Source organism: Platalea leucorodia (genome assembly GCF_965183815.1).
Source record: "Platalea leucorodia genome assembly, chromosome: 6".
NCBI lineage: Eukaryota > Metazoa > Chordata > Aves > Pelecaniformes > Threskiornithidae > Platalea > Platalea leucorodia.
The window spans coordinates 57,928,707-57,955,035 of NC_138828.1; the positions used below are offsets into that span (position 1 = coordinate 57,928,707).

General features: G+C 39.9%; 1 protein-coding gene across 1 annotated transcript in view; it reads right to left on the minus strand.

Annotated features, from left to right (window-relative positions):
- ATP10D (ATPase phospholipid transporting 10D (putative)) overlaps positions 1–26,329 on the minus strand; it is a 48,148-nt gene that overhangs the window by 11,637 nt on the left and 10,182 nt on the right. The window contains exons 2-15 of the mRNA XM_082315507.1: positions 25,983–26,291; positions 25,003–25,197; positions 21,433–21,637; positions 17,267–17,352; positions 16,082–16,188; positions 15,213–15,344; positions 14,250–14,377; positions 13,851–14,103; positions 9,755–9,990; positions 8,904–9,092; positions 6,186–6,801; positions 4,618–4,724; positions 3,576–3,702; positions 475–659 (exon numbers count right to left, since the gene is read on the minus strand). Of these exons, the coding sequence (XP_082171633.1) occupies positions 475–659; positions 3,576–3,702; positions 4,618–4,724; positions 6,186–6,801; positions 8,904–9,092; positions 9,755–9,990; positions 13,851–14,103; positions 14,250–14,377; positions 15,213–15,344; positions 16,082–16,188; positions 17,267–17,352; positions 21,433–21,637; positions 25,003–25,197; positions 25,983–26,251 (2,835 nt within the window). The 5' untranslated portion in view covers positions 26,252–26,291. The remainder of the gene's footprint in view (positions 1–474; positions 660–3,575; positions 3,703–4,617; positions 4,725–6,185; positions 6,802–8,903; positions 9,093–9,754; positions 9,991–13,850; positions 14,104–14,249; positions 14,378–15,212; positions 15,345–16,081; positions 16,189–17,266; positions 17,353–21,432; positions 21,638–25,002; positions 25,198–25,982; positions 26,292–26,329) is intronic.

Genomic DNA, 26,329 nt, shown 5'->3' on the forward strand with positions numbered 1-26,329 from the left:
TGTAGTTTAATGAGACACTTCTTTGTACATTTATGCAAGACAAGCAGGGCTGAGGGAATATATTACACAAAGCAGCACAAAACTTAATTCAGTAGAATTTGCATGACAATAATTCTTACATTGCTAATATGCTGTAATACACAGCCGTTTGAAATCTCTAATAACACGTGAAGCATGTCAACTCTCTAACCTACCACAAAGAAATTAAGCAGTCCATTCAATTAAAATAATTAATCATCATTTAGGGACAGTATATAAAGAAACAGACGTTCCATACATATAAAAGATTCCGTATTTTACCCGCAAGGAAGCAAACCGTCAGTTTTCCAGTATTTTCATCTTCCAAGAAATCATGCTGTGTTTGCTCAGTTGGGAAAGCACAGAACATTTTATTTTTCCATATTGCCCTGTGATATAGCCTAACTGAATTTTTCATCAGAGAAAGACTGAAGAAAAGTGTAATTTTCCACTCACCCTACTCTGTGATTTGAGAGTGAAGATTCTGTCATCTGGTTCCAGCAGTTTACAAGCATAGGCAATGTTGACAGCTGTCTCTCTCTTGTCACCTGTCAGCATCCATATTTTTATGCCCGCTTTCCGTAATGCTTGTATTGTGTCTGGAACACCCTCCTGCAGGCGATCTTCAATGCCAGTGGCACCTTAATTTCGACAAGCAGAAGGATTAGTGCTGCTGTATTTCCAAAACCAAAACAGAGGGACAGGACAAGATGGTCTCCCATGTGTATCCACATCCCGAAACAGACAACCTACTGGGAGATGCTTAGGAATTCCTCCCTTCCACATCTTTCTGTCTGGGAGCCCATCACATGTGAGATTGTTGACACATACCCTCCTTACAGCCTCAGGGGCCTCCAGCTCCTCACGAGACCCTTTTAAGCCAACCTTTCTCATTCTCACGGTTGTTTCATCCCATAGTGGCTGTGGGACACAGACCCCCAGGCTTCTCATGACAAATATACTCCATTATTCCCACTCCCTCCCACCTCAGACTACCCCAAACCTTCTTTCATGTATCACCTCGATCCTTCCTATCTCAAGGCCCACTTCTCTTCCTTATTCTCAACTCTCCTGCAGGCTGAATTCTCTGTACCTCTCGTCACAAGCCCTCACCTTTTCCGCACCAAAATCCCCTCTTCTTATATTTTTGCACACTGCTGCAAAGACCTGCCATTCATCATCAGGTTTCTCAACAACTTATCGCTGCAGTACCACCTGTCCCAGGTCCTTTCAATTTATAGCACTAAACTCTGTGTTTTGCCCTTCCTCCTGCCCATGCTGCCAACCTTGACATATTCCCCCACAGGGAGGAAACACCTGCTCTGACACACACCCCTCAGTGGTTATAAAAATACTTTCAACAAAAAAATCCAGAGACTTTAACAGAGATATCCTCTTTTCTGGTGTGCACAGCAGGCAGACCTGTGTTCCTAAAACCAGCTTACAAAATCTTCTGTTCTGGTAACAATGAGGTAACACAACATCAGCGTAAAGCAGTACCACCTCTGAAAAGCTGCAGTGCCCGTGATTTATGGTACAGGACATTTTCATGGCTTTTTCACAATACAAATACTACTAAATCATATCCAGGAGACATGGTTTGGCTTGCGCCATCCTCAGGCTAAGAGAGTTTGTCAGAAAGAAACTTCAGCCAGTTGCAGCTAGGTTAATTCCGAAAGGCAAACAATGAAAAAATTAAAAGCAAAATTTTTCCTCCTAGCATGTTTCTAGTGCAGGACTCTGGCCAGCAATTTGACACTGACTGTCATATGGGGATGGATAAGAGCCAACAGGCCAGGCAAATTTCTGATGCTACAGCAACTTCTTCAGTAAGTAGCTGCCAAGAGCACACAGAGCTCACGGTCCCTGGTCACCAGGACGATGAAAACCGCCAGGTCTTGCTCTGCACTCTGCCTGCATTTTGATGCAAGTCAACAAAAGAGGCAGGAAGGAAGACGCTGGGATCTATTTGATGCAAGCTTCTTAGAGAGACACTGCCAGGCATAAAGGGAAGAGAGAAAAATATTGTTTCAACTGAGGCACTCTATACACTTAACACGCCCCTTCTGAGGTACTTGATCACTTCGTAATCCAACAGAAGCCAGTTTCAATATGTATACTGCCGAGATCCAGATCTGTGCTTAGTTAAGTACTGCACATTAGGCCTATTCTTTCCAGAAATGCATTTCCATCAAAATAAAGGCCTGAGGCTTTATATATAGCCATATGGATTTCATACCTGCCTATGCAGTGGACTACAAACCACTGCTGTCCTCCATGATCCTGGCAATACTGAGATGATTGGAATTTTTGCTTGTTGTTCTTTGAGGACAAAGTCTTCATTTCTCAGTCCTAAGAGGACAGTCAGAGTTACAGCTGCAGCTACACCAGGTAATGTTTATTAAGAAAGCAAAGGAAGGCTCAGAGAAGCAGAATGAGAAGTGCTGCAAGTAGTTCTACTCTGCAGATCACAATGTACACATGGCCCAAGCAAGGGTAACTAAGCTAGCAGAGGTACTGAAAGCAAGCACCTTGGCAGTATGAAGCCATTTACCCTTATTCTCACTCCCATTTAATGTTAGGGCCAACCCATACAGCTTACTGTCCCACCAGAAACAGGAGACAAAGAAATACCTTGGCCTGCAGGACAGCAGGTCTCCACAGCAACTAGACTTCCCTCTGCTGACTGATGCAAAGGGGTACCTGTATAGCACATCATCCCTTAAAACTACAGCAGCTAGCAGCACTGCTCTGGCTTCTCTCCAGAAACTGAAGCCAGTAATCCCCGAACTCCTTTTAGTATCAAGGTTTATGGCATTTGCCCTGAGCAGATGTGGCACAAAATGAGGGAAGTAACACCTTTCCACACAATAGGATCTGTCTCTCTTCAGCTTCTAGTATGAGCTGCCTTTACAACCATCAGATCTTTGCCCTCTGTTTTCCAAATGTTATTTGCTGGGCAGTCCTCTAGAGCTATTATCCCAGACTGCCTGCAGTTTACCTTTTACAGATCTACACCAAATGTTTTTCATTTTGTTTTGGCCTCCCCGTTTCTGCACAGCTGAATGACCATCAGAGGAATGGTTCCTGAAGAAGCATGCCTGACTTCTCATCTCCATGTTATTACAGGAGGACACAGCACAAGCATACCTGCTGTGCCACAAACGCAACAGTGATTGAAAACATGCCCAGAAGGGAGATCCCTGTGAATGTTGGCCCAGGCAGCCCTTTGATTTGTTATTATCATTTCACGTGCTTATTTACGATGACACTTAAAAACTCTAGTGAGCACAAAAAAGAAACCCAATTAAAAAAAAAAAAATCAGTAAAACTTTACCCTTTACAAACAACAGAAGAGCACTACCTGTCTTCAGTGTGTTTTGCAACTAGTACGAACTTACCAGCAAGATTTATGAAAATTCAGGAGTGACAATAAATTCTAGCTTTGTAGAAAGCTATGTGTTACACAAATTGAGGTTAGCACAGCTCTCTTCAGGTGAATTCCAATTATGAACATCATAAGCAGTTTCCCGGGAGTTAAAGCATTTTGTACCTACCGAGCAAAGTTAGTTCGGTCTCAAGCCTGATGGCAGATTCAAGCAGCAGCTCCTCCCTATTGTCAATACTGGTTTCCGCTAAAAAATGATGATTTAACCACTCTGCATATTCTGCATCACTCATCACCTACAGAGGGAGAGAAAACATATGGCATGTATCTATATTGTGTTTTCAAGGGTGCCTCAAAAGTGTCCTCACAGTTACTTCTGCTGCCCACATACTGAACCTAGGACAGCCCCTGGCAGTGTGCCCCTACATTGCTTATGTGCCCCAACATGTCCATGGATATAGTACGATGTTCATCGTGTTAGATTACTTTGCCAGGCTTCACAAGCCGGGTTATTCACCAGCACCATGCAGGCTCTGGAGCTGCCTGAGAGCTTTCCATTTAGATGGAAGGCAGGCAGGCCAGTGAGCATAGCATAATCTCCCTACTGCTCTTTAACTGCAGCATTGACACAGGCACAGAATCACTGCACAGCCGTATACAGCTTGACGACTGTATGGCTACACAGCCTGTACTTTCACTTTGCATAAGGCTTTGTAAAGAGTTTTCTTGCCTGTTTCAATCCCTACGGAATTTTACTTCTGAGCAGCTTTGAATTTAAAATGGAATCTCAAAACATCACTTAAGTTTTGCATCCAGAGCTAGTAAAGCTGCAAACTGTTTGTGAAACCCAATAAAACAGGTCTGACTTCATTTGTTTTCTGCGTCTGGAATTCCAGCCAGGATAAGTTTCACACAAGGAGACCTGCTCAGGACTCCTGAAGAAAAAAAACAGGCTATTTGACAACCCGTGTTTTAGAATTAGGCTGTTAAGCTGCTTGGCCTCCTAAACTGACAACAACTATGGCAATCTAACGGAAGTCAGGAATTGATCTGGGTCAACTTAAAAATTCCTCCTGAAAGAACATAAGAATAAACAACGTGTGGCAATGGAAGCATCTGCTTAGAAGCTGTGATGTCTGCTCCATTGGCGATACCACTCAGGTTGGTCACAGACTCTAAACATCCTTAAAAATAGGTATTAAAAGGAACACCTTCTTAGCAATACATAGAGTGCGCAGTCCTCTTCTGGCATAGCCATCCAAATGCTTCTGAGTTCTCTCTTTAATCTTTTGTTCCATTTCTGAATTATTAGTACCTACTATCACATAAAAAGCAAAGAAAGCAAATTAAATACGCATTCTTAGGCTAAATTTAGCAGAAAATTTTGAAGGTCTAAATATGTTTTAAAAATACCAAAATGTTAACAGGTTTTATTTTAACCATGAATGTATCTTCATGTTTGCACAATGTACTGTGTCTGTATCTACAGTGAGCATGCAGTGCACCAGCCTGCACAAGCAGTGAGGGGGAACCCATCTGGTACTGATACATCTTTGGATGCCACTAGTATATCAAAATGTTTTTCTAAAATAAAATTATTTCCTAAAATGAACTGGGCTGCAGACACCTCAGCAGCTTTACTGTCACTGGTCTAGTGGGAGGGAGCTAAAAAGGCAGTCTCAGAAAAGCTTTTTTAAAAATAACTATTTAGGGGTGGACAATTCAGACAGGCATTCAACTCATCTAACTTTGGACATGTAGAAGTTAGGTTCCAAGTTCACCTTGAGAATCAAAGTAAGGAGAGGCACCTCCAGACATGAAATTACCGCCCTTGTGAGACGACAGATTTTGGAGGTACTGTTTCTGCCCCATGGCCCACAGAGGCTTTTTGTCCAGACTTTAGATGGCTAATGTTGGGTGAGCTAAAATCCACTCTTGGAATTGGAAATATCCCTCTTTCTCACTGAGATCAGCCAGCCAATGAACATACAAACCAAACTCCCTTTTGCAGAAAGCAAGCCTTTAAAAATAATTCCTTTATGTTATTTTCCATACCATTAATAAAACACTTGGAACATCTTCTGAACTTAAATATATTTAGGTATTTATTTCTAACATACACAGATTATATTTTCTTTTTACTGCCTTCAGTTAAAAATCAATGACTGTTCGCTACAGTGTATGAATAAATCAGTTACTGCTTAAACAACATGGTGCATCCCTCCTGTGGCAGATTCAAAAAACGTTTACTCCCGAACAACAGGGCCCAGCAGGAGGCACCACACAACTTTACAGATATTATTGTTACACCTAGAAACACAGAAATAGTCAGTAATCAAGGGAAAAAAAACCTCAAAAAGCACCGATAGGTGACATCTGCTACCAATACCTCTCCAACAGCTCAGAAACACTAACATAGGTTAAGGCTAGAAAGTATCTCCTTCTAATCAACACCCCGCTCTGTGTAGCAGAAGCCAACTACTGAAGCAGATGACCTTACTTCATAACTGGAAATATTTCAGTTGGCTCCAAAGGGTTGCTTAGACATCATTAAATTCTTTAGGTAACAGCTGCTTCTCTCTTCTCAGTTTCCACACCAGCACACAGCATAGCCGTACCTAGGTGACAAGCACTACTACCTTTCTGGGTTCCCTATAAGGAACTATTCACAGATAATAGTTCTGCTGGGTTACCTGTCTCTTCTCATGAATCAGGCCATCTGTTCAACTGTACTAAAGAATGACAAAGGTGAGCCAAGAATTAGAAGTTCTATAGATACCTTCAGATGCAGTTCTCAACAAATCCATCATGACGGAGTCTGCACCTTTGGTGTACACCACCACTTTGTTGGAGACTGGATGCCGAACCACCACTGACATCCTTTTCCGCACTGAATCAAAAGGCAGGATATGCAAAAGCTGAAATGTTAAAGATCCCAGACCTGCGAAGTCCACAGTTACTTGATCTGGAGTCCTGGACTGTAAAATACATTTATAAGCCCTAGCAGCATGAACCAAGGCAGCTTCATCTGGACTCTCAGCTTCGTAACATAGTTTAGGTAAGGGAGACAATTCAATACATGACGCAGCACTGTTGTGTTCACAGCCAGCAGCTACAATCACCGTATCTAGTTCTCGAGGCACTTGGGAATTTTCTGGGCTGTCAGTATTGTCAGGCTCAGCAGCCCTTTGTGCAGCTCCATCCAAAGCAGGTGAAGCCAGTTTCATTCTGAAAATAGACAGTTTGCTCACAAAACTATTGGGGCTTTCAGATGATGACTCTTTTACACTTGGAAGTGGGGAGGAACTTAGTCTCCGGACCGACAACCTCTGGAACATCTGCCTGATTTCCTCAAGCGATTTAAGAGGCATCCTACCCATCGAAGAGAGTCTCATCTGGAACAGAACAGTTAGAGAAAGCATTTATATTAATTCTTCATATTTTATTACATATACAAGAAGGACAGCTTACAAACTATGTATGTTTCTTAATGAATGTAGTATTTTAAAATTTAGCATGAGTTTGATTGCTTGTATTAAAGATGGCCAGCTCAATTAAACATATAACCATATGAGTACACTAAAAAGCTTCTCTAAGAGCTTCATTATTCAAATGAAAAGAATTGTAAAAATAATTTAGATCTGAAAACTGTATGCATTCCAAGTTTGATTCCTGACTCCCTGTTCTTCTCTTTAGAACTGTTTCAGTAATGAAACAGTTAGTACAACATTGTAACTTTCAAAAGTTGTGGCAAATGGAACTAAACGCTTTAATTCTTGTGCTGAATGAGCAAGATACTTGTGAAGAATAACCCAACTCCATACCCCTCACAGTAACTAGCTACAAATACTGTTAAAAATACCGTACCTTATCAATACTTTTTTAATGTCCGAATTTAAAACAAAACACGGTTCCCCTCTCATCAGTGTTACAAAATAACTGGCTTACTGTTACTCGGAACAGTTAGGCAGCTAACAGCTTACAAACAAGGAACAAGGCATGCAAGGCTGACATCCATTTCTCATTATTGGTGAAGAGTTAAGAATGAGTTATCACCAGGAAGCATGTTCTCCTTTGCCACTGAAAACCACAAAGTAAGGACAGACTCCGGCTTCGGTTCTACTGCAATTGCGTGCAAGTTGTAATGCATCTCCATTCAGCATCATGGAAACAGAGACTAGGAACATCCTTTCATCGCCTCTCCCTAAAGCAACCTTCAAAGCTTCCGTTGCCTTGAGCTCTTTCACATCATTCCCTAAGTGTGAACTCAAACCTCATGCCTCATTGCCCCTCCCAACCTACCTACTAGTGACCTGGAGTGATCTTCTCCCCTGCTAGCAAGTCATCCAGAAATATTATTCTCAAAAAAACGAGAATCTCACCTATATATTTTTCTACACCACCTTTAAGGAATAGCTGATTAGTAACTACGAACACAGCTGTCCCGTCCACACATGGACCTAAGCTGCCTACTATGCTTTCTGGGAATGCTTGGAAGCACGCTGAAATACCAGGCTTATTTATACATAGGAGGTACTTTATACTCCACAGGATACCTTTTGGGAATGTCTCCAGCCATGGTTGTAGGTTCACTGCCTAGATGGACACCAAAAATCTAGTCCTGCACATGTCATAAACATTATTTTCAGAAGACAAAGTCAACAAATGGAAATCACCAAGGGATAGGGGAAAGGAAATCGAAGCTGAACATGGGAATTATCCGGCAACACAGTCAAAATTGGTAAAAGATGGGCTTATGAAAATCCCACCTTGAAAAAAAAATATTTGAAAAAGATAGTACTATCTTTAAATAAATGTTCGGTTGTGTGCTCTGAAAACAATAAGTGGTCTCAGGAAGACTTAAACACACTCCAGACCATTAAACCAGGACAGTCTAGCAAATGCACTGTACACTGAAGGTGAGACCACTTTATGTCTTACTGCAAAGCATTTTTTCTTCAGATTATTACACATACGAAACTTGATCTTCCATACTTTTGCTGAAACTCTATTTGAATAGTCAGGGAAAAGGTAAGAGCATTCTCAGTTCCACTATTCTGGGAGTCTTCTGAGATTATTCTTTTTTTTCAGCCAACAATAACCTATATGTAAAGGTAACCTGAGTGTTAGGGTACTCTTAAAGGAAGTTATGCGCATATCTGGAAAAAGATAACTTGAATATAGAAAAAATCACAATTGCAATTTAATCTCGGAATTTGTCATGTAAAAGTTATGAACAGTCTACACACTGAAGCAAAAATATTGAAGCCAAGTTTTTTCTGCATCGGAAAAACATTACCAGCATCATATTACATACTAATTCATTGCACTCTGTGGGTTTACAGTAATTCCGTTCTTCCTAAAAGGACAAACCAATAGAGCAGAAAAGGATAATTTTTAAAATGTCAGTTAATTGTTTTTTCCTTTTGTAATCAAACCAAAGGAAGCTCATTTATTTATGAATATGGCCAAATAGCCAAAAATAAGGCCTTCTTACCTTCTGACGTGGCTGATTGGGGACTGAAACTACAACAGTATTACAGATTGCCAGAGCAAGAAAGAAGTCAGCGATGTACGTTGTCTCCAAAGATAACTTGCTGCTGGCTTCTTCTGATTGTTGATAGGAATGAAAAGAAATTTGACTGAACTTCTCCAGCAGTTGTGCGTCTGGTACAACATCCGTTTCCTATTGATGAAATGAACAAAACTGTCCGTTAGGATATAAGCTTAATCTCAGTCTCTGGAGGTTAAATTGGATATCGATGAATGAAGTGTAGAAGCTCATGCAACTTCCTTCCTGTCAGATGTTGAGTTGGCTATACTAGGAAATAGAAGAACACTCTGGTGTCTTTGCTGCCCATTGAAAATGGCAAACTTCATGCCCAGACAGGTAAACAGTAGAGCCTTAGTTCACAGACACTTCAACAGAGATTAAATACGATGAATGATATTTAGACACCTTCAGGTACAGACACAGAGTTACCACCTCTCGTAACCTCCAATAAATATTGGTCATCTAGATATTTCCTATTAAAAACAAAAGAAAATGATAGAAACCTCTTAAAACAAAAGAAAAAACTGTTATTAAAATGAAGCTGGTCATTTTAGCTGGAGTGATCACGGACTCACAGCAGCAAGAACCAAAGCATATACCTTCGTGACCTAACAAACACCTGCAATGTCAGCTGCAAATAGGATGCAGCCAAGCAATCATGGGAGGCTCTGGTTTTGATGGAAGAGAGGAACGATTTCTTAAAAGAGAAGCACTCTGATCAAATGGGGATTAAAAGGTATTCCTTCATGAGTTACTTCAGAAATTTAGCATCAAAACCAACAGCTTTTACTTACAATGGGGCTGCTGAAAGCAACGTGTCCCAAGCGGGGAACATCACCTGCTCCATCTTCCCTTCCTAATGCAGGGTAACTACCAGACAACTGAGTCAAAGACTTTCTGTTCAAAGGTTCATTCACAGCTCTGCAGTTGTGCCCCTGACATTTTGACATATGGGTTGAAGAGCCACACTGACGATCACCTGAATCCTCATCCTCTGAATCCAGCTCTTGATAGGATTCCAACCTCTTTGCTATGGAAAGGGAAATAAAAATATTGTTCCATGAGCAAAAAGAAACTTGTCCAAAACACTGCCTGGAAGTTCAGGAAACAAAATTTTAAAGTAATGAATTTAGTATATAGTTAAAAATAATCCACCATTTATGAAAAATAAAACCCATGACACGCCATCACACTGACTTTCTGTTTGGGACACTGCAGTTCAAAAGCAACACTCCACTGGAGTGAATTCAGAAGAGAGAGCAAGAATGATCAGGGTTCTAGACAACATGAGCTGCAAGGAAACAGTAAAATAAGCTGGAGGTACACAGCCTCCAGAAGGGTACATTGATGGGAGCCAAATAATAGTCCTCAGGTACATGAAGGGCAATTGCACAGAGAAAGGAAATAGCCTGTTTTCTATGCACACTGGGTAACAGAAGACACAATGGTCCTGTATCATGGCAAGACAGACTCAGGCTAGGTATCAGCAAAACTTTGTCAGAGAAGACATGACATACTAGAACAGAATGCCTGAAAAAGCAGTGAATTGGTTGTCACTGGAGGTCCTGAAGAAACAAACAAACAAAATATTCATAAAGAATGATAGCAACAACTCTGCCTTAGGCCAGAGAAACGGGACCAAATCACCCTCTGCTATGTTTTCTCGCGTAATTATTTTATGCTGGACCAGGACTGTATGCAAGTTTGACAAATACAGTTTCTAGCAGGAACTCATTGAAACTGTGTTTCTTATCATTTCTGTATTGGACACCCCCTCACACACACATACACACATATTTTCTGAGTATTTAATTGAAAAGCAGGTTTCAATAATAAAATTTTGTATTGACATGTCTAATACCTTTGCACCAAAGATATAAATGCAGTTCTGTGCCCCACAAATCCAGCTGGGAAGATCAGTGGTGTAAAGAACCCCTGTAGCAAATGGAAACATGCCTGTGCTATCATGTGCTTGTTAAGAACACACCCAAGTGTCTGCAGTGGAGTTCTGGGACGGTGTTTGACCACATGCAAGAGGTTGCAATCTCAATCCAGTCAGCACTGGATCACTGTACGCTATTCAGCTTTCAAGTTTTTACCTGTCACTGTGAAAATAGCATGCAGTGAGCATACACTAGCAGTTCAATGTCTGCATCCACTGACAGCATGGAAAAACTGTTCTGAGAGCTGTGCATTGCCTGTTTATTTCATTAAAGCTTGAGTACAAACAATGGCATCCTAGGAAAAAAACAATATTAATATTCAGACATCTCCTGCCACACCACTAATTCCCTATTTTTTTCTTACTTAAAGTGGCAGGTACTGTACAGGAAAGAAGTGAAAAGTGGGATATTACTCTGGTTTATGCGAATGGGAAACTTATCCACAGTTCAGAGTCCCCAGCTCTGGTGCTCAAAATGAGATGGGAATAGGTTTATGTCAACTGTGAGTCCTTTTCCTCCGAGCCAAAGCACAGGAGCTTAGCTATGTTCAGGAAATGAGCTACAGGATTTGCTAGCCTGTTAAGTTCTCCTTCTTTCCTGTTGTCTTCTCTTTCTGAAACATAACTGAAAGCCTCGTGTCCCTCATCCTGCCATTCTGATGAGTCCAAGTAAAGCAGGGAGACCAGAGCTTACACCTTCCTTGGCAGGCCATCTCCCTGATGCCAACATGGAATTAATAAAATAGTTCTTTTAAAAAAAAAGACAGGTGGGAACGTAACAAACTGTGGCTCTCCACAACTACCAAATATAATATCCCACATGTGGTATCGATACCGTTTGCCAGAAAGCAGCAACAGTGACTTAGTATGTGTTTGTAGAGGTAGGTTTGGGCAACACACGCCCATTCCGCTCTGCTTCCAGGCTGTTGAGAAGCCTGCACGGTCTGTCTGAAGTAACGTATGCGGCACCTCTTGTAACGCCACACTGCTCTGCTGCCACGGTCCGAGAGGCTCACAATACTTTAGACAGAACACTGCATGGGGGCACCTATATGGAAGATTATACTGAATCACAGTCATTGCTGTTGTGCACTTCCCTCATGCGCACGCCTTTATCCTGGGCAATACAAATATAAATACAGAAATATATGTACAGACTAAGCAGCTTATATGCAAAAGACTGTACTGTCTTGCACTGCAACTCTTGTTATATGTAGCAGGAGCCTTGCAAATAGTAGCTCTATGCAACTGCACAAATGTAAAACAGGACTAAAATACAGGACCTCCAACATTTTTCAAACTGATTTTCGGAGCTCATATAACTTCTAGATCTGTTAGGAAGAAGCACATGCTTACCCTTCAGGTAAAAGACAGGGCACAGCAGGAAATAATTATAAACATAATTAACACATTAATCTTTTTGGAAGATAACTCTTAAGTGAACTACTAGCAGAAGTAAGTGGTAGATACACTTTCCCTGGCACAATGAGACCTGGATCAGCCACAGCTACACCATTCACACTACTCTTTGGTTTATCTCTTCTGAAATACTTTTCCTTCCTTTAGAAAATGGCCTGAAAATATATCCTACTTTTTATTTAAGTTGTTCATTCACCAAGTTCAAAACTTAAAAATGTTTCTTCTCGCTTTGTCACCCTTCCCAGTATAATTATGCAAAGCCAAAGAAGCACCTGGACAGCCGCACCATAAAATTTTCAAAATACGTGCAGAAATTACTGTAAAAACGGTTTGTAACCATCTGTGACACAATAAAAGAGGGCCTGAACTGATTCATTGCTGTGGCCAGCAGGGTGTGCCCTTTGCTCGCAGTTGTGAGCAGTTCTATCGGGCAGCAAAACCACCAAAACCACCACGGGGGGGTTAATACACAGCTGTGCTTCACGTGTCCACCTGTCAGCACCTCACCTTTGATCTCATATGGAATACTTGCATCGCCCACCAGCAAAACAGCAAATGTCTGCAGCCACTAGTATTTACATACAGTAACGGTAATAAAAACTTCATGGTTTTACCTAATTAATAAAATAGCTAATTGAATCAAAGACTTCATGTCACTTTGCCCAATTTTCTCTTGTGCCTGGAGCTGTATCTTCTCCTGGCTCCCAGAAGGCTCCAGGTAGGCTCTCATGAAATGCATATGGAGAGATGCTATACTATTAGACAATGAGGCAGCAACTACCCATTAACACCGCTTGTTGACTTTCTGGCTAACAATAAACAGGTGTGTAGGATATAAGTAAGAATACAACAGTCATTATTTCTGATAGAGGTACTCATCTTTGCAGCCTTAACACGCACACCTGCTTGACTGTACCTTAACGTTACTGCTAAAGCTCTGACTTCAGCATGTATTCTGTTTGGGTTACTGTATCCTCAAGGGCAACAGCACGTCGAATCAAAGCCTTAAGATTACTATATAAAGGTGGTACACTGCTGTGGCAGTCAACAGGATGTCTGAACCCTAAAATGCTAGGTAAGCATTGGCACTCTAGTTGAAAAAAAAAAAAAAAAAAAAAAAAAAGAGGAAAGACTAGATGGGCAACTTTCTAGCGTTCTGGGATCTGAACATTGCAAGGAGAGAAGCAAAACACAGTAGGCATGACTTCTTCCAGGGCGAGTAAAGAATATTTTGTTTGTGGTATCAAGTATGTTGGAACTTAACTAGCTGCAAAGCAGCTCCTTACATACAGCCTTCGAGTCTCTTAACACACTATATATGAAGGGATCCAAACAATGGGGAAAGATGCATGGCTATTAGTAGGATCAGTCTGAATTCACACCTTCCTAGTGTGGTGTGTATTGCCACACAAACCTCATGGGTGTATTGCCACACAAACCTCATGAAGTCCACCGGACCCCTACCAAAACTTTCGGCTTCTCTGAGAAGAGAAAAACGACCCATTGTGAACATAGGTTTAGTGTCTTACCATTTTCCTCATGGCAATACTCCTGTCCTGCAATGCTGCATCTCCGAAAAACCATCTTATTTTCAGTAAGGGTTCCGGTCTTGTCAGAGAAGATATACTGAATCTGGCCAAGGTCTTCAGCAATATTCAGTGCTCGACACTGAATTGTTGAGTCTGTTTTCTCATGGTAAAAATCAATGTCATTCTGTATTAAATAAATTTGTCCCAATTTGACAATTTCAATTGAAACATAGAGAGAAATTGGGATCAAGACCTACCAAAATAAAACATGGGAATTAAATAAAACCAAACTCTTTGGCCAGTTACAAACATGAAGTAGCTCTACTGAAGCTGAAGAGTTACTTCAACGATATAAATGAGACCAGAATATAACCCATGTTCAAAGCAGACCAAAGTTACCTGTAATAAAATGATCATCGTCCAGAACATATTGAACCCTGCTAATGCTGGAGGAATCGATTTCCCATCTGGCTCAGGGATGTTAAAAAAAGGTATTTCCGAATACCTACTTAACCAAATTCCATGGCCTTGAAAACAAGAACAAGATAAAGTGAGTCAGTTGTATGTAAACTGTATGACAGTTCAGGGTCATGGCGTTAGCTGTTACACTCTGCAGTTCTTTCTAAGCTTTTAAACCACCATTTTATCCCTTGAGTTTTTCCTCAACAGGAACCCCATTAAAATTAATTAAGCATCAATGCACACATGAATAAATACCTTACATGCATTTCTATCAACAGGACATCTCAGAACTAAAGGAATACTAACTACACTTGATAAACACTTTTTTTTTTTCCCCAGTAAAACCTCTGGCAATTAATTGTATTATCCTTGCTTGTCCAGGTTTTAGTTAACCTGTGAACACCATGTCATCATTATGAAGTGTAGTCTGAAGTTTTTTTAAACATGTTTTAAACACCTTTTTGATTTGTCATAAAAGCTAGTCTGCTTAGATGTACTCAAGCTCACTATTTAATCAATCCCTAAAATACCAAGTCCTTACAACTCTGGTCACACTAGGCCTCTCCCCACAATGCTGTACATGCATCTCATGTTACCTGAAAAATCCTGAGAGTGAGTAGGAGTTTTGCAGAGCAAGTAGTGAGAGAAAGCGAGAAATGCATCGGAGAAACAGGTTCCAGTCCTAAGAACTTCCACCAGGAACATACTTCTTGACCACACTCCAGATTAAACATGACAACATGAACTAAAACCTGGCAGCATCCCCAACCACGAGGGAATTACATATGGATAAAGGCAGTTTCTGAGATGGGCTGTTAAAATGAATTAGCCCCAAAATAAAACACTAAGCACTGCAGGCTGAGAGAGGAAAATAGCTGCAGTCTGCTGATTCTCACTTACCTATTGCACCAGTTAAACACATCAAAATTAGAAGCAGAACACACCAAAGAATATCAGTGTTCACTTTTCTTTCCAATTTACTGCGCTTGTAATGAGGGCCACTGTTATTCAGCATGGCTTTGGTTTCATGACCTGTAACCATAACACAGGTTGAAATTCTCTAATAGCAGGTATCAGAACTACAAGTGCTTTATATTTATAAAGCTCTAGGAAACGGGACATTTTTGTTAACTAACATTTGAACAGAGATTATAAATATGAGCAAACTAACTGCTCCTACAATATACAAATTCGAATTCTGTCCTGAAGAAAACTGAATAAATTAAACCAAAATCTGTCTTGTACATATTAACTTCTATACTGTCAATAATATCCCTTCCCATAGAAACAATCTTATTCTTGATGTTTTCTATATTATTTCTAATATTTTCTACAAAATCCTGTGCCTGCCTTACAACTATCTGGCTGGATACATCATATTGGTTAGTTTAAAAACCTCTGCCCTTTGATACAGAACACTGAAGAACAGCACTAGCTTCAGTTTTGGATCAGAAAAAATTCCTAAGCAAGCCACACATCTCCATGTCCATTTCAAAACCTGGGTTTATTATTGCAACTAACAGTTGAGGGCAAGGACTTGTCCACACAGAACACAGCTGGCCTCCCGTGAATAACCAGACGTATCAGTTCTTTACATTGTTAAAATAGAAAGGAACTTAATCCAGACATGCGTTCTTAGCATTTCTAGCTACAGCTGCGTTCTGCCAGATTCAAGCTTTTACTCTCCTAATTCCCCTTTGTACAATACTGTTTCTTAGGGCACATAACTCTATCTTGTTTGCAAGGCAAAGCTGGGGTGGTTCACTAACCTGCATATACCACTATGCCTACAACAGCTTCTGTGTTTCTTACTGTGCATCCTCGGAGCAGTAAGTTTTCCTTGCTGAGGCCCACTCGATCCTTGTTTGAATGCTCACTGAAAAAAAAGCACATTACTTCAGCTGTAGGACTCCAGCAATAACCAGTCAGGCTTTGCAAAACCATTAGGGAGCAGATTTCCCAAAGAAGCTGCTAGTCACTGACTGCCATTCTGAAATTTCCAATCAGACTTTTCAGAAGAACGGGGTATACAGGTCACCTTTGAAAATCCAGGCATGTAGGCACTGTATTAATTTTTTCTTGTGTTTACAAGCCTAGCATTTGCCAGCTAGCATATGAGAAGTAGGCAACACAATTGAAAAGAGCTCAAGACAAACACTGGAAGTCTGAAAGCCTACAACTTCTACTTGGATTGCCAACACCAGAAAAAATTCAAACATATAAAATCCCATTTTAAATATACTGTGAGCATCTTTACTCCTGTGGCATACTTTCGGTGCAGGTAGGCCCACTGTTTGTCAACGTGTTTCCTCAGAGACTAAGATTTATATATATTTATTTTTCTTTTCATATTTCTAATCTGTCAGTGCCCACAGGGAAGAATACAGACATTATAACTCTCAAAAACTGAAAATCAGTCACCCCATGAAATAGTATTTTCTTTTCCTACTGTCTATAGAAAATCATAAACCCATGAGAAGAAAAGACACAGATAGGCACGCTGGTGAAAAAGAGTCTGATCAAGATAGCTACACAAAACAAATCAGAGTAGGAGAGGAAGCCCGTCCTTCCCATTTCCAATTCTGAGCAATGCAGCCTGTCCAATCAGACCATGGTCCAGACCAAACGCTGTAGATATCACATGTTATTAAGAGCAGATTTGAAACAGCTATTTCAAATATGGAATACACTACTGCAAAACAGCCTGAACCAAGATGTTGAAAATATTCAATACAAAATAAAAAGCACTGGTGGGCTTCCCAGTTCACAATCTGCTGCTCAGAAAGCCCTTCTGGAGCTCTAGATGTTGGGCCGCACTCAGAAATGCAGTGGTGTAAACTGACTTCTATACATATTGTCATTATTTTTTAAAGCAAACATTACAAGCTCTTTGAAAATTAGGAAGAGCACCAAAGCAAATGACAATAGTTTGAAGAGCCACCAAGCCTACTTACACAAAGCCTCGGAAGCGACTGAGGTCGTTGTTAGGACTTTCACACTCTATTCTACTGGAAAATTTTTCTGGATCAATTTCAGAGACCTAAAGCCATAGAAAAAAAAAAAAAACAACAGAGAACTCAGACAAAATGTGATGCAACCTAAAACCATCGTAAATTCATAGGTTCAGATATTACTATCTAACAATTTAGCTTCGAAACTGTAAGTTGTGGGTGGTGTTGATGACCTGCTACCCAGTCTAAATCAGACTTACACAGCATGGAAGGACTTCCTAGTAAATATCCAGCCCTGGTAACTATCAGTTGAATTGCTGATATTTTGAGAACACTGGAGAGGAGAAAATGGGTGGAAGAGTGAGGAAGAATTAAAAAAATGCAGTAAGAACATCTGAAAAGAAATTTCCCATAGGTTTTTTTCATGACAAGGGAAAAAAAAAAAGAGGCACTGTCTTCTCTACAAGTAGAATTACTTCCAAACAGCCATTGTTTCCGATACCATGACCAGGACGCTGTCTGTGCTAATGCAAAGAAAGCAGGTAGAACTTTTTAATGATGTTTAAGCCTTACCAGTACCAAAGAAAGGGCTGTTATGAAAGACTAGAAGTACACATTGCAAATAAAGAACAGGTCAGCTTTTCAGTGAAAAGCCAAGCAAAACAAATATCCTTTATTACTAAAGAATGAAACTTGACAAGAAGTAAGAGAAAAACCAAATGGCCTTATCTTTATAATTACCTGTAAAGGCACTTGCAATTTAATTTCATTTAATGGCATATGAGTATGCCTCTAGCCTCTAGCATAACAGAGGCTAGCCTCTGGTATAACAGAGCTGTTTCCAAGCTGAGTAACTCTTTGGGAAGTCATTTGTTCTGCTCTTTAGAAAAAAAGAATGACCAATTTAAGGTTTCAAACTCCAAGGATAAATCTATAATTCACAGGTGTAATTGAATATATCTTCTACATAATAACAGGTCTTCAGAAGGCTGCACTCCCACAACTGGGTGACTTCACGCTGGCAGAATAGCAACTGTGAGGTTAAAACACCATCCTGTCAGTAGAATTTGAAACTCAGAAGACATAATATTATCAACACGTACCTTGGTGGCTTGATTAAAAATTTTTTTTTTTTGCTATGTTTTGCCGTATTGATTTGTTGCACTGTATTAACCTGAAGTCAATATGAACACAGTCTCAGACAGACAGATACCTTCAGTCTCTTTGTAAATTTAATTAACTGTGAAAGACCTCTCTCTCCACTGACCTTTCTTACGTTTATTTCTACAGGAAGTACAAAATTTCTGTAAAATGTTAGACAGTATAATTGATGAACGCTTATCAAGCATTTCATGTTGTACGATGATTACACAAAAAAGAGCACAAAGAGAATAAGAACTACCCCCAAAAGGAAATAAAATAGCCAAAGCAGTCGATTCTTTTCTTCCACAGCCTGGAAACTGCCTCCAGATATGTATTTCTGGTGAAAGCATCTTATTTTTGATGGACAACTAAACCATTTGACTTAGTCAATTTGTAATAGCAGTGAAGGTGTTAGTAGGAGCTTCTTGCAGTATACCTTGAAACAGCAACCACAGAAACCTGGAGTGTAACCTATAGTGGCCACAGAAGCTATGTCTACGCTCTGCCAGTATAAAACAGAGGTGACAAAAACCTATGTCCAAAAGCAGGTATCTTGATATTGGCACTCAGATCTTCCTGGACTATAAGTTTATGGTCTATATTTCTTCATTATAATCTTAACTTTGACAAAGCAAATATTGACAGTAGAAGATTTTGCACTGTATTTCTTGAGATGCTTTCCTATGTTTCCTGGCACAAAAGAGAAGATTTTCTATGGCAGAATTAAAATTACTCGGATTTTGTGTAAAGATCCCTAAAGAAGAGGGACAATAAAGATGGGAACTGAGTAAGGTAGCTGGGAGTGACGGGCCCTGCATCAGGCTCTCTCACTGGAATGGGGAGAGAGGCAGCTTCCCAAGGCCATGCCCGCTGCTTTGGCCGTGCTGTGTTTCTGACAAACTATAGGGTTTGGTAACATAGCAAAGAAATGGAGTGGGTGCACGGCCAAGGTGGAAGAGGAGAGCTGGCACCTCCTTTCAGGAGCTTGGCTTCATAGGCTGCCTGGAAGAAAAGGACAGCACTTTCCTCTCCACTAGGTTTGAGGATGCTACAGCTAGGACTGAATTCAGTCATTGACCACGTAGGCCGAGAAGGAAATGACCAGTGCAGTACTGTGGCCTCTCTTATGACATAATAGGAAACATTCACTGCTCACAGTGACTTGGTGCTAATGGCATATTAGCTTCTCCACCCCAGCAAACCTGTGCTTGGTTCAGCTAACCATATGAGGTGTGCAAGGAAAAGGAGATTAATTCCTTTTTAATGGTAAGCAACATTTGAGTATCTTGAAAGCAGCAGAGCAATGTCAGTTTGTTCACTATACAGCTCATTATCCTCAGGGAGCAGCTCCTCAGCTGTTTTGTGTATTCCTCTATGAACGCCAAGATGGTTGGAAACACTGTGTTCTGTGCCTTGTTACCCGCTGTTACCTAAGAAGCCTTGAGTTACTTTCCCAATTTCATTCCTGTTGTCATTTAGGCATTTAAAAAAAAAATGCTACTCTAAGTTGCCAAAAAATAAATTTGACTTTGAGAGTTTCAGCTCCTGTTTCATGCTTTAATTTTGCTTTGCCTTCTCTTAAAGGAATACCAAGTAAAAGAACAGGTGCCCCACCGATAACCTTTTTCATTTTGTTTCTACTTGCTCAGTCACAAAGAAGCAGAACATAACAGCCTTGCAAATAGGTTAAGTCTCTTTAGTCCTTGTCTTCAGATGTTCTTTAATTTGATGTAGTTTATTCCTATTCTTCTCATCTTAAGAAACTGAGAGATCAGCCAGCCTGCCTCCTACACAGCACTGCCAGAGTCTTATTGAGCCTGAGTTTATAAGGACAAAGCCTGTGGCTGAAACTCAGCTGGCAGGGCACTAGAGGTCTGTGAAGTTGACCATGACTCTGCAATGACCTTTTTTTTTTTTTGTATTTGTATTTGAGACAAAAATGAACAGTGTTGAATAGTGAAGGAATTGTCACCTTTTTTGGACAGTATGACTTTTCCTAGCATTTTGGTGCAAGTTTTCTGGAAACAGAGAAAACACTCTCTTTCTTGAGTGAGACTGAAATCAGACCTTGGTAGGAGGAGCTGGTGTGAGATCAGGGCCACCTCAGTATGATGTAAGCCTGTAGAACCATTTGAATTTTGCCTTGCATAATGATATGTATATATATATGTATATACAGAAAGATCAAACAGTGGTTTCTGCCTTATTGTTTTAAGATCAAGAAAGAAAAAAAAAATTAAAAATGCATGTCACTGTAAGGGGATAAGAAACAGCTTTGTTCATGTATATCACATCATGCCTTTGGTATTACCATACTCGCTAAGCAACAGGGGAGTCTTAATGCACAACAAGGTACTCCTGTGCACTCCCTCACCACTGCTGACAATTCAGAGGCAGTTCAGGTAATTTTATCTCCAGAGGACTAAACAGTCTGTTATTATGGACAGCACAGAGTCTCCCTGCTGTTGTTTTCAGCATGGTGTTTCAGCAGCAGAACTCAGTACCAGGTGTGTTGAAGATTGCAGAAATGCCAGAATTCTTTGTTCTTTTGATATCTTCTTTGTGCCAGCCTCCAGCATTTTGTCTGCTAGGCATAATACTAAGTATTGTATGGAGGTAAAAATACATTTGCAATATGAAAAAACAGTGAAAGAGAGAAGATAGTACCTGTTTCTCTCTCTAGGTCTTTATACAGCACAGAACTCTCTTCTAAAAAATTCCAGTTTCTCAACCATGACATGATACACACCATAAATGACTTCTTGACATTTACCTGAGTAGTTATTTTTACTGGCTTGCATTACGTGAAATAGATCTCTCTTTCGCTGGGTTAAGTGAACACACAAAGATTTGCTCCAAAATAACTCGCGCAAAATTAAAACTGTGTTACCTAGTTATTTTTGTTTTCAGATGATTGCTGAGCTGTCAAGAATTAGGCAGTCTAGAACATTGGGTTGTTTGTGTTCTTTTAGTTGACCATCTGTCATGTCAACTTTCTTACACCACTAGAAATGCACAATTATCACCTGCTCTGAATATCCTCTCACCACCTGCCTCTGCTTTAGATTGGTTTCTCCATCAAGGCCTGCCGTTTCAATGTAACAGATCCCATCCAGGTCACTAGAATATAACAGCACCATGTCAGCAGGAATGATTTCATTACGTGAAAGCCGGATGAAGTCCCCAACATTGACATTTTTCCAACATTGATCTATGTATTTCTTCTCCTTCCTGAAATACATATAAAAACAGTATATTTTTACAAATGCATAAACTGTAAGCCCAGGGAAACACACTGTAACTCGAAAATTACTCTAGTAGTTAATTTATGCTTCCATATAATTGAAAAAACCTCTGATGAGATAGCCTATTACCTCAAGGTGAATAGAATTACAAAGAATCAGCTCTGGGGACCAAGCCCTGTTTTTCTGGGAATTACATTCCAGGCACCCTCCCAGAATTATTTTAGCTGTATTTAAAATTCAGCCCACTTGCTTCCTGCATTTTCATTATTCCAAGAAAGCAAACAGTGCTTTCAGGATTTCTCTTTGGGTCACCACTCTTTGTTGCAATTATGCAACCAAGAACAGCAAATCTTTTTCCCTTCTGATAAGGCCTTTCAAAAATGTCTGTCTCCCAAGACGATGAACAGCTACCAGCAAACACAGAATATTCAGCAACCACTGCACTGATGCTCTGAGTATAAATACTTGTATTTACAGGCTTTTAAATTACCTTTTCCATTAATTTTGAATGTAAGGTATCAAGACTCCACAGTACTCAAGGAATTCAATAAAAGCTCAGGCCTGTCAGCATTGAGTTGAAATTCTTTATTAATATGAAATACCCAGGAATGATGTAGGTAAGTTTGAACTGTTTTCAACTTTCCATTTATAGCTGCTGTTCTGTCCTCAGCTGAGATGAAGAATCTTCCTTTCACGCAACCACAGCAGTTTATTGCAAACACAATCAGGTTTAGGGTGGTGAATAGGATGCAAGGTAATAAGCAGCAAGGAGTGCTTGATAAGCTAGCCGGAGGCACACAGTTGTAGGCTACTGCTATATGGGTGATGAAACACACCTACAGTTGCTGTTACAAACATTGCACAGGTCTGGATGCAGTACGTTTTTGTACAAACTATTACCACCCTCAGTGACTGCCTGGCTTTTCTGCCTTGCACAGACTAACCCTAGCGCTATGTTTAAAGAGAGGAGCACGTACTCTCCACAGTCTTCGTTTCTCAGTCATCCAGATTGGGGTGTAGTCCGGGCTGTGCTAGGGCTGTCTTCCACATTGTGCTTCCTTCCCTGGATCTCATTCTAAGCTGGCCAAGAAGCACACTCACAGCGGGGAGCTGGGAAGTGCACCTAGCTTCTATGGTGCAAACATAAGCTAACAAGCTTCACAAAACGGCCATTGTGTGTAGACTGGCACTTATCTACTAGCTTTAATCAAACTGCTAGCTATGTAAAATGCTTCCGATAAATACGGAAATAGAAACAGACACTTGTAATGACAAAGAAAGTATCAGAAAAAATATTCCCTGTATCAAGCTTTGCACCCATACCTTTCAGACCTGCATTATCTGACACTACCCTTTTGAAAATGCTTGTCTACAAACACAAGGCACAAAGCCCACGCGATTAATCAGTGTACTGATGACAATTTCTCCAGTGAAGATAAGATGGAGGTGAACAATCATTTTTGTACCAATAACATTTAATTCTCCTGAACCATGCTTCCAAGCTTATTTTTTAAACCAGATTATATTATATAAAATAATTCATGATAAAGAAACTAAGAAGAAAAAGAAGTTACAAAAACTAAATACTTATAGGCACAAGAAGAAATTTTTACAGATGACTAATATGGCCACTGATTATTATACATTTTTGGTGACGGGGAAGGAATCAAGCCAGAAAAGAAGATCAGAAATTAATTCTGCTTCACTGACATTGATATGAGATTGCAAGTAATACAGAGTTTTAAGGAATATAGATATTGAATGCTTCAGCTTTCTGGCAATGAATTCTTTCAGGGTACATGACAATTTATAGCAGAAATAATCCAGCTTCTCCCATAAGCCTTCTCTGCAGACATGAAAAAGAAAGAAAATGTTTATCTTCCCTAAGAGCCCAGTTACTTACTTGTTTCAAGCTCAAATTTTTATAGGTTGAATAGAGGAGAATGTTTCTGGGAAAGCTGCTATATATATTCATGTTTGCAGAACAAAAAGCTGTTTGTTTTTCTTCTGATGATATAAAATGATAGTCCAGACTTTTTCTATAGTCATAAGATAGCTCTTAAAATACCAATAGAGAATGGCAAATGCCAGAAAGCTGGAGATTCCATCTTCTAAGTAATATCACAATATATTTAATGGTTATGTAGTACCAGATTGCAAACCTGCTGCACGGGCTGATTAAGGTCATGTGTACAGTACAGAGTTTAGGGTTTGGCATAACCAGCTAGCACATTAAGATTTTAGAAAAGTTTATTTTCAGTGTATTGCCTTCATTAGGAAAAGGTGCGTCTTTAACAAATTCAGTAAGGTCCGAGCAGTAACATACAGTAGTTGCTGTAGTGCCAAACCATATTTAAAGCTCCCTCTTTTCATTAAAGTGTCTAACTGCCAATCAGTCCTCTCCTACATGTGCTATTTGTGATGGCTACTACAACACATGAAAAGTGACCTTTTTCGATATACTTGTTTCCCTGCATGACCACAGAGCATGCAAGAAAGAAAAAGGGTCCACTATACCTCCCTTATCTTTGTATTTTACAGGCTTTTAATGAGTCTCATAATCTCCTTTATGACAGGTATAAAAGAAAAACAATGATGTGGACAGCACTGACGCGCACTAAAAGAAGTTTTTTGCCAGATAATTTGGAATACAATCAGTTTGCGTTCCTGTCTTTTTATTGTCCATGCATAATAACTGCCTGCCAGCAAACCTCTCACCACTAGCACGCTCCACTCCTGACCTGAACCTGCAACCTGTAATACTGCAGTCCTGCACTGTGAAACAGATGCTAACATCTGCACCAAACTATGTGATGCACTCAAATAGAAAATTATCTAATTCTGTTTAGGGAAATCTTACTACATTATGAGTACATCCTGATACCATTAATGAGCTTTACCAATATAGTGATAAAGTAACAACCCTTGAATTTCCATGATGCTTACAGTGATTTTAGAGGAATTAAAAATACGCCTTTTGAAACAAATGCTATGTACAACAATGCTTAACTAGCCAAACTACCTTGGTTAATACAGTACAAACTCATGCATGAACACTCTTGCCTCAACCAAAGAATAATTTTTTTCAGCAAATTTTACACTAATTTGATATCCATTTAGCAAAACTGGTGATCAAGACTCAACTAGACTAGTCCCTGAGCAACCTGATCTAATTAGACCTGCTTTGAGCAGGGGTTTGGACTCGATGACCTCCAGACAACCCTTCCAACTTAAATTGTGTTATGATTCTATGAGTATCCAGAAAGTAAACCAAAAGATTTATAAGCAACTTTTTCACATATACTCATATTCAAATAATAACAATAAACCAGAATGACTATTGTCTCTTACCTGCTATACACTTTGGTTAGTAAGTTGTTTATCTTTTTATCCATTTTATACCTTGAGTAATCTTCCAGACCATCTTTCACTGCAATAATTGTCAGAACCGCTACTAGAGGTAGCATTGTAATTTCTTTTTGGAAGGCTTCCACCAGAGGAACCCAATTTAGGACAACTAGAAATAGGAAATACAAATTGGCAACTCTGAAACAAAGAGAGAACATAGGAGTTAGCTGTGCTAGCAGACAGTCATCCTTAATCCCCTACTTCATGCTATGTAGACACTTAAGTTAACAGTAATTTGTCTTTCCTTCCCCCCCACCTGCAATTTAACAGCTAAGCATCCAGAACTCTGTTTTCACTCTCCACTCAATAGATTACTTAGCTGCACAATTGTTTAATATGCATGACCAGAAGATGCAGAAACCAAGAATTTTCCTGTGTTTTCAAACCTGTCCTCCAGGCACATGCCTTCTAGTGACACTTCGGTGAACTTGCACTCTTTCAGACTTCCAGGTCTTTTAAACTTAATTTTATCATCTCCTGGGGGAGATGACATGTTTTTATAAAGGGAACCATCCTACAACCTCCCTGCATAACTTTACAAATCAGCAGTCCTCCAAGCAGAAGAAGGATGAAAAAAATTGGCAACAGAGGAAGACATGAGGGAAGGGGAGAAATACATTTGCAGGAAGTGAGCTGAAAATCCTACTGCAGATTCCTGTGTGGCAGTGCTCCAAGAGTAAGGAATATTTCAATAATCCAAATAACAAAATGAGTGGAAGTTACATAAAGCTATGGAGAAAAGGATTAGCCCAACACTGATGATACTCAAGAGACTTTGCCCAAATAACACAGATCTTTTCAGAAGTGATAGGCAGGTCACGAGGAAGAATAATTTTTGAATATTCATCTATATAGTAATACACACATTTAAATAAAAGGATTCAATTTCAGAAGAATTACCACAATCAAAAAGTGTTCATTACCTGTGAAATTGTTCAAATAAATTCCGTGGTAAAAAATTCAACAAAGTATACTTAGTAGTCCGTATTTTGTTGTTCATGTACAGTTTTGATACTTTTTCATACTCTTCCTTAAAATGTCCCAAACAGGGTATCACTATCCTATGTTTGCCAATAGTTTTTGATGATTGATAGCACTTGTTGCTTGAATTGCTGCTGTTGCTACCTTCTCTGCCCTCTGCAGATATCAGTCGCTGCCAACGGTATCGGGCCCAGCGGATAGGATCTGCCATTGTGGCTGAAAGGCTTTATAATCCAAGGAGCGTCCTCTATCTAGAAACATGTTAAAATACAGCAAGTTAAGTAATAAC